Source organism: Chrysemys picta, chromosome 22 (genome assembly GCF_011386835.1).
Source record: "Chrysemys picta bellii isolate R12L10 chromosome 22, ASM1138683v2, whole genome shotgun sequence".
Lineage (NCBI taxonomy): Eukaryota > Metazoa > Chordata > Testudines > Emydidae > Chrysemys > Chrysemys picta.
The window spans coordinates 14575442-14584601 of NC_088812.1; the positions used below are offsets into that span (position 1 = coordinate 14575442).

General features: G+C 55.1%; 1 protein-coding gene across 1 annotated transcript in view; it reads left to right on the forward strand.

Annotated features, from left to right (window-relative positions):
• The window catches only part of MARCHF9 (membrane associated ring-CH-type finger 9), a 24137-nt gene extending 15287 nt beyond the window's left edge, over positions 1 to 8850 (forward strand). Inside the window, exons 2-4 of the mRNA XM_065575919.1 lie at positions 4405 to 4560; positions 4945 to 5137; positions 8028 to 8850. Of these exons, the coding sequence (XP_065431991.1) occupies positions 4405 to 4560; positions 4945 to 5137; positions 8028 to 8359 (681 nt within the window). The 3' untranslated portion in view covers positions 8360 to 8850. The remainder of the gene's footprint in view (positions 1 to 4404; positions 4561 to 4944; positions 5138 to 8027) is intronic.
• Positions 8851 to 9160: the final 310 nt, after the last annotated feature.

Below are 9160 nucleotides of genomic sequence, written 5' to 3' on the forward strand. Positions count from 1 at the left end.
GGTGCAGTGCGCGTGAGCAGAGCCCTCAGGCCAGCTCGGGCACCAGCCACCCTCGTGAAGGCCTTTGAGCGGCACCAAGAATCTAGCCTCTGAAGCAGACGTTGGTCGGTGCAGTCATGGGCACCGCTCTCCAGCCTGCCCGGCCTGGGTAAACCCCCAGCTGGAGTCTGGGTGGGATCACACAGGTATGGCAGGAGGTGCTCCTTGGATGACAGGAGTAAATGCCCCTGGGCCTGCTGGGGAGAAAGGGCCCGGGAGACTTTTACGCCAGGTGGGGCATTTGGGGAGCCAGAGCAGGCCCCGGTGATCTCTGCCAGGGGCTGGTGTGGGCCAGCCCAGTGGGGAGACCAATGGGGAGATGGCTCAGAACCCCCTGCCCAGGCTGGGTCAGTCTGTGCAGCCAGCCAGGGTGGCGGGCGGGACGCGTGCACCAATGTGGGGTCAGCCAGCCGTGAAACTGGCAGAGCGCGATCCGCCGTGCGGTAACCAGACGAGCTTGGCGTATGTGCGGCCTCTCCCTCGTGGCACAGGGCCGGTGGGGAGAGGACCCCAGCGGGGGTCTTGGCAGGAACACACACACACACACAGCGCCATCCAGGACATCCCATGTAACTACCCCAGCCCTGCTGCCAGTCCCGGGGTTTGGGTTTCTCTTCCTGGGCTCTGGGGGGCCGGTGACCCCTCCTTAGCTGTGATAGTGACCAAGGCCCCTCTGGGTCAGCTACTGTCTGTGGGTCTGTCCCCCACTTCTGCGGCCTGGGCTCTGCCGGGTTGGCACAGCCTGCACTGCACCATGGTGAATGCAGTGCCCCGGGTACTTCAGTGGGGGGGCCCAGCTGGGTGCAGGGGGCTGGAGTCTGGCTCCAGTCCTGCCAGATCTGGGTTTCCCCTGGGGAGGAGGCTGCATGTCCCTAGATTATCCTCCCCCATCGGGGAAGGGTGCCAGCACTTCGGGGCGCCCGGCCTGCTCTGTCTCTGCTCCAGGACTCCGGTCAGTTGTGCTGCGGGGCCCTTCACAACGGGCGCCACCCATTACCCATCACACCCGTGCCCCCCAGTGTGCCCTGGGCTGGGTTCTCTGGTGCAGGGGAGGGAGGCCAAAGCCGTGGGTAGAGAGGCTGGGGGAGGGGAGCCTCCTGGAGAGCCCCGCACTGTCTGCTGATCAGGCAGAATAGCAAAGATGCTAATTAAGGGAGAGGGAGGGGGGCGAGGGCAGCAGGGACGCCGGGGAGCTGCGATCGGGGTCTGTCTGTGACCAGCTGCTGAGTGGGGAGCACGGGAAGGAAAAGCCAAGTGATGCTCATTACCACGCCAAAGTCCCCCGGCGAAGGGGAGGTGACGGAGTCGGGGCGCTGGATCAGCACTGCCGAGGGGACGGGATTCCAGAACAGGGCGAGAGGCAGGGCTGGGCTAGCAGGGGGCTGCGGGTCGGGATTAAGGGGCACCGGCAGAGCTAGGGGGCAGGGCTGGGATGGCAGGGGGCTGCGGGGCAGGATTGAGAGGCACCGGCAGAGCTGGGGGGCAGGGCTGGGATGGCAGGGGGCTGCGGGGCAGGATTGAGGGGCAATGGCAGGGGGTGTGTGGTCGGGATTGAGAGGTACCGGCAGAGCTGGGGGGGCAGGGCTGGGATGGCGGGGGGTGGGGGGTGGGTCAGGACCGAGGACCATCAGCCAAGCTGTGCGTGGGGACGCCAGCTCTGATCACCCGGCTGCCCTGAACGGAGATGCTCTGTAACGCTGTTGCATCTCCGAACAGCCGCCCCAGCCTCCCCCTCCCGTGATGGGAAGGGATCCCCCTGGCCCAGCACGGAGCATAGCCCAGGCTTCCTAGGACAATGACCCCATCTCTGAAGGCAGCCGCCAGCACATAGCAAAGCCCCTGGGGTTTCCTCGCATCTCAGCCCCCTTCTCCGCTCTGCAGAATGTCGTCGCCTCTCCTTGGAAGAGGGGATTGTCCCCAGCCCCCGCACAGCCAGCCCGGGCTCCTCTCGGCCCCACACAGCTGGGGACAGCCCCACCGTCAGACCAGCATCTGCAGCTCCCGCTGCGGGGAGCAATCTGCAGTCCGGTGTATGGACCTGCTGCTGGGGTGGGGCTCCTGGGATCATGCCACGGGAGGGTCCAGCTGGGATTTTGCACCCAAAAGGGATAGTTAGAAAAAAAACAAAGATTTTATGCAAAACTTGATGGGACTCGGAGTGTTATCATGGGGGCTTCACCCCTGTCCCCGCTGGGCACCCACTCAGGGATACACGGAGATGGGGCAACACCATCATCCATCCAGCCCCCTTCTATCTGTCCATTTCCATACAACCCCTCTATCTATCTATCCCCCTACACCCCCTCTATCTATCTATCTATCTATCTATCTATCTATCTATCTATCTATCTATCTATCTATCTATCCCCATCCACCCCCCCTATCTATCTATCCCCATCCACCCCCCTCTATCTATCTATCTCTCCATCTATCTATCCACATACACCCCCTCTATCTATCTATCCCCATCCACCCCCCCTCTATCTATCTATCCCCATCCACCCCCTCTATCTATCTATCTCTCCATCTATCTATCTATCCCCATCCACCCCCTCTATCTATCTATCTATCTATCTATCTATCTATCTATCTATCTATCTATCCCCATCCACCCCCTCTATCTATCTATCCCCATCCACCCCATCTATCTATCTATCTATCTATCTATCTATCCCCATCCACCCCCTCTATCTATCTATCCCCATCCACCCCATCTATCTATCTATCTATCTATCTATCTATCTATCTATCTATCTATCTATCTATCTATCCCCATCCACCCCCTCTATCTATCTATCCCCATCCACCCCATCTATCTATCTATCTATCTATCTATCTATCTATCCCCATCCACCCCCTCTATCTATCTATCCCCATCCACCCCATCTATCTATCTATCTATCTATCTATCTATCTATCTATCTATCTATCTATCTATCTATCTATCTATCCCCATCCACCCCCTCTATCTATCTATCCCCAACCACCCCATCTATCTATCTATCTATCTATCTATCTATCTATCTATCTATCTATCTATCTATCCCCCTACACCCCCTCTATCTATCTATCCCCAACCACCCCATCTATCTATCTATCTATCTATCTATCTATCTATCTATCTATCCCCATACACCCCCTCTATCTATCTAACTATCTATCTATCTATCCCCCTACACCCCCTCTATCTATCTATCTATCTGTCCTCATACACCCTATCTATCTATCTATCTATCTATCTATCTATCTATCTATCTATCTATCTATCTATCTATCCCCATCCACCCCATCTATCTATCTATTTATCTATTTATCTATCCCCATATACCCCCTCTATCTATCTATCTCCATCCACCCCATCCACCCCATCTATCTATCTATTTATCTATCCCCATATACCCCCTCTATCTATCTATCCCCATCCACCCCATCTATCTATCTATCTATCTATCTATCTATCTATCTATCTATCTATCTATCTATCTATCCCCATCCACCCCATCTATCTATCTATCTATCTCTCCATCTATCTATCTATCCCCATACACCCCCTCTATCTATCTATCCCCATCCACCCCATCTATCTATCTATTTATCTATCCCCATATACCCCCTCTATCTATCTATCTCCATCCACCCCATCCACCCCATCTATCTATCTATTTATCTATCCCCATATACCCCCTCTATCTATCTATCCCCATCCACCCCATCCACCCCATCTATCTATCTATCTATCTATCTATCTATCTATCTATCTATCTATCTATCTATCTATCCCCATACACCCCCTCTATCTATCTATCTATCTATCTATCTATCTATCTATCTATCTATCTATCTATCTATCTATCCCCATCCACCCCCTCTATCTATCTATCTATCTATCTATCTATCTATCTATCTATCTATCCCCCTACACCCCCTCTATCTATCTATCTATCCCCATCCACCCCATCTATCTATCTATCTATCTATCTATCTATCTATCTATCTATCTATCTATCATCATGGTATCTAAGCACCAATTTCCTGTGGTCGTAAAACTGACCGATGGCTATGTGTTGGTTTTTTGGGGGGGGGATGACCCCTGTGACCCCTGCTGAGGGGACTCGCCGGCGCTCTGCTGGCCCAGTGTCTCCATGAAGCGTCGTTAGTGCTTCCTGTCAGGAGGTATGAAATATTTATGCTAATTGCTCCCCCCGTCAGCGCATCAAGCAGATGAGGCTAATAAACTGCTGTTTAAATGTTGGCGGCCTAATGGAGCGTGGCTCTCGCCAGGCGCTCGCTGGGGCCGCAGAGCGGGGAGGGTCGGTGTTACCCAGCATGCCCCCCCCCTAACCCCAGGGCCTGTTTGCTTTGCAGGGGGAGCTGCTCAGCCCATGCCGGTGCGACGGGTCCGTCCGCTGCACGCACCAGCCCTGTTTGATTCGCTGGATCAGCGAGAGGGGCTCTTGGAGCTGTGAGCTGTGTTACTTCAAATACCAGGTGTTAGCCATCAGCACAAAGAACCCCCTGCAGGTGAGCGGGGGGCGTATGGGCACACGCACGCTCTGGCACGCCCACGCACTGACGCGGACCCACAGAATCCACTCGACATCCAAACATTCCTCAGAATCCATTCGGCAGAGACCAGACCTGACTTGACTTTATCCTGGTGCACTGGCAGTGGCTTCCCTTCCCCGGGTCTCCTAGCCCCTGTGATTCCCTCCCCCCAACCCGCTGTGACCCCAGCCTCTTCCCCCCAAACACCCGATTCTTTGGCCTCTATGACTCCCTTGCCACGCATCGTGTGCCCAGCCACTAGGGTCTCCGTACCCCACAGTCCCCAGCCCCCTCTGATCCCCCAACTCCCCACCCCGCACTCGATCCGGTAACCCGTCGCGGCGCCTTCTTCCCTTGCAGTGGCAGGCGATTTCCCTGACCGTCATCGAGAAGGTGCAGATCGCAGCCATCATCCTGGGCTCCCTCTTCCTCATCGCCAGCATCTCCTGGCTCATCTGGTCGTCCCTCAGCCCCTCGGCCAAGTGGCAGCGGCAGGACCTGCTCTTCCAGATCTGCTACGGCATGTACGGCTTTATGGACATTGTCTGCATAGGTGAGAGCCCGGCCTGTCAGGTCCCCCCACTCCAGCAGTGGGCTCCCTGACTTCCCCTGTCCACCCCTTCTGGATGGAGCTAGTCAGCTCACGCCAGAGCAGTAACTGAAAGGTGAATCCACCTCATCCCCCCACCCTCTGCTGCCCAATGGCCTCCTCACACCTCCCCCTTTGGTTTGGAGGTGTACCATGCTCGGTTCCCATGGCGATGGGTAGGGCGGGACCATCAGAATACAGAGGCATGTTACTCCCCCGCGCCGTGCCTCGGTTTCCCCTTCTCTGTAAGACTGTACGCTCATCAGGGCAGGGCCGGGCTCGTCTCCGTACGGCACCTCGCACAGTGGGGTCTTGGCTGGTATCTCTAGGGACTCCTGCTGTAAACAGGCATCCCTCGCTGGCAATAAAGCCCCACCTGATTGCAATGACGCCTGTTAATTAAAAGCGAATGAAGCGGACTCAGGGCTGGGACAAGATCGGCAGCGTTCAATGATGGGCTCTGCAGGCAGCAGAGACGAGACGATTACCGGCTGGGGCTTTGTGGCTGGAATGATGAGACACCAGCTGCAAACGAAGGGATGGACGGTCCATTTCCGATTGAGCTCAGCGGCTACGTGTGTCCCATTGTACCCGCATTCGGGAACGCGAGAGGTCGGACTCGCAGCCAAGGGGCAGGATCCCGTGATAGTGAAACGGGAGAAATGCTACTTAGAAATGTCCGCACATATTTGGTGCCTTCCCCATGTGCGAAAAATGTACAGTAATAGGCCCTGTTACAATCAGGAATAACAATTATCAGATAGAATAATAAGGTAGAATAATAATTAATAGATAATAACAAAAAGCAATGGTTATAGCTTAATAATACTCTAATAAAATAACTAGAATAATTAATTGATAATTCTAATCATGATGACTGATATTCTAGTATAATAGATCATGATAATTATATTGCAATAATCTAATATTAAAATATTAACATAACAAATCGCTAGAATGATAATGCATACACACTAATAACAGCATTTTAATAAAATAATACTTATAGTTTAATAATATAATAAAACACTTAATAGCTAGAATAATCAATAGGTGGAATTAAAAATAATGAATAGTCAGCCAGCCCATTCTGAAACAATTGTTTATTTATATTACTGTTATGCCTGCGGGACCCAACTGAGAACATCAGGCTCCATTGTGCCGGGTGCTGTACGTCCATATAGCAAGAGAGAGTCCCTGACTTAAAGAACTTACAACCTGCATAGACAATGGGTGTCAAGGGAAACTGAGGCACGGACAGGGGACGGGACGTGCCCAAGGTCACTCGGACGGGCAGCGGTAGCACCGTCCGAAGGAGCGTCTCAGATTGCTGAGATGGAAAGCCCTTGTTCGCCTTCTGATCGTAGGGGAGGTGATGTGGTTATGTAGTAGCCAGGTCTGCAGGCTGAAGGACGTGTGTCTGCAGCCTCCCAAGCCCAGGGCCTGTTTCTCCGTTGCCCTGGTCCTCGTGCGACACACGAGGGCACAGCCAGTGTAAAACGCTGTTGTGATGTGGGCGATGTGAATGGCTGCACCACATGCAGGGCAGTGGAGAACCTTGTGGGCGCTCGCTCCCCTCGGGTCATGGAGCACCAGGGAGGGATTCCGGCAGCCAGCACCGGTGCATGTCGACACCCTGTCCAGAAGTCTCTGCTCATTAACGACACTGCCTCCTTGGCAGAGGGGAGGTCTCTGCACGGAAACAGGGCGGGGAACCCACACGCCCACCATGCCCAAGAGTCCGTTCAGTCACAGGGACTCCCGTCATGGGAGCAGTATGCCCACCCAGGCCAAGCAGGGCTCAAAGTGAAGGGCGCCCCCCCCGTTTCCGAGCCCAGCCACTGGGCCAGGCCTGTGCACATTTAAGCGAGACATGCCATGGCTGAATCAGCAGTGGGCCCTTGTTGCCATGAAGGCTAATGGCATTAGTAGGAGCATTGCCAGCAGATCAAGGGACGTGATTATACCCCTCTACTCGGCGCTGGTGAGGCCACACCTGGAGTATTGCGTCCAGTTTTGATCCCCCCACTACAGAAGGGATGTGGACAAATTGGAGAGTCCAGCGGAGGGCAACAAAAATGATTAGGGGGCTGGAGCACATGACTTACGAGGAGAGGCTGAGGGAACTGGGATTGTTTAGTCTGCAGAAGAGAACAGTGAGGGGGGATTTGATAGCAGCCTTCAACTACCTGAAGGGGAGCTCCAGAGAGGGTGGAGCTCGGCTGTTCTCAGTGGTGGCAGATGACAGAACAAGGAGTAATGGTCTCAAGTTGCAGTGGGGGAGGTTTAGGTTGGATATTAGGAAACCCTATTTCACTAGGAGGGTGGTGAAGCACTGGAATGGGTTACCTAGGGAGGTGGTGGAATCTCCATCCTTAGAGGGTTTTAAGGTCGGGCTTGACAAAGCCCTGGCTGGGATGATTTAGTTGGTGTTGGTCCTGCTGTGAGCAGGGGGTTGGACTAGATGACCTCCTGAGGTCTCTTCCAACCCTAATATTCTATGATTCTATGGCGACGGGCCTAACCCCAAGGTAGTGCTGGTCTCCAAGGAGTCGCACTTGTCAATCTAGGCCCCATCTGCAGCCAGCCCCGCTGGCCCCAGCCTTCCCTCTCCCAAACACCAGGCCTCCCCATGCCCTCCCCCAGAAGCTTGCAGTTGCCCATGGAACCTGGAGGGAATTAGGGGTCCGATTCCCACTGGGATCTGAATAGCTGGGCCCTGGCATTTTCCAGGGCCACATTGTCATGAGTGAGTTCCGAGCCCTGGCCGGCCACCATCTCGAGGAACCTGTTTGGCTGCCTGCCCCAGGAGGTCTCACCTCTCTCCTCCCCCCACCCCACTTCTCTCCCCTAGGTCTGATCATTCACGAGGGCTCCTCGGTGTATCGAATCTTCAAGCGGTGGCAGGCAGTGAACCAGCAGTGGAAGGTGCTGAATTACGACAAGGCCAAGGACCTGGGGGAGCCCGTTGGCAGCGGGGCGGCCAAGGCCGGGGGCAGGAATTCACGGACGAACCCCTCCTCCGGGAGCGAAAGGAACCCCCGGCGGGGTCAGCGGGTTAGAACGATTTTGAACCATCACTGTGGCTACACCATCTTGCACATCCTCAGTCACCTGCGGCCGAACGAGCCCCGCGGGGGCGCCAGCTCTGGCCGGGAGGTGGTCATGAGAGTGACAACTGTATAACGCCCCCTGGCCGGCGGACGGGGGGCTGGCGCGAGGAACGCCCCGGAGAGCCGCTCCTGCGGGGGGGGCTGCATCCCAGGGAAGGGCGCATGCCAGCAGTCTCCGCCCCACTGTTTCCACCTCATCTTCCTACTCTGGGGGCCGCCCTCCCCGCGTCTCGGCCCGCACCCGGCTAACCTCCCATCAATGTGAAAATTCCTGCGGGGGAAGGGACCGGGCTGGCCCCTTCCTGCTGGCATCCCTTGCAACCCCTCCCTGATTTGGGGGATGGGAGAAGATTATCGACCCCCCAGCGACGACTGATCCAGGGGGCGGAGAACGAACGTGCTTACCTCATCATCGGTCAAACAAAAATCCGATCAACCCTTTCCAGCCCCAACTCCCCGCCCACCCTGCCGTGAGTCTCCGCCCCGGAGACGCCAGCTGGAAAGGCTCTGAACTCCTCGTCCCCCCCCCCCAAAAGGTGCAATAAACACATTTCTAAAGCAAAATGGGATCCGGCAATAAGATACCTGTACGTTTCATCTTTAATTGAATGCATGAGAATCTGTCTCCCCTTTCCCTTCTCTCCTATCGTGGGAGGATAAAGAATCATTTATATGCAAATGGTCGGCTACAAAGCCATCTCTCTCTTTCTCTCTCTTTCTTTAAAATCCTTAATCCTGCCAGCTGGGAATTCTCGGTGGGGGAGAAGGGGGCCATAAGGGCTCACCCCCAGGATGTGCGGGGGGGGGGGGCGGCATTGCTGTCAAACAGCTCTCAAGAGGTTTGTCTTGTCTCGTCCCTTGCAAGCCCCAGCCT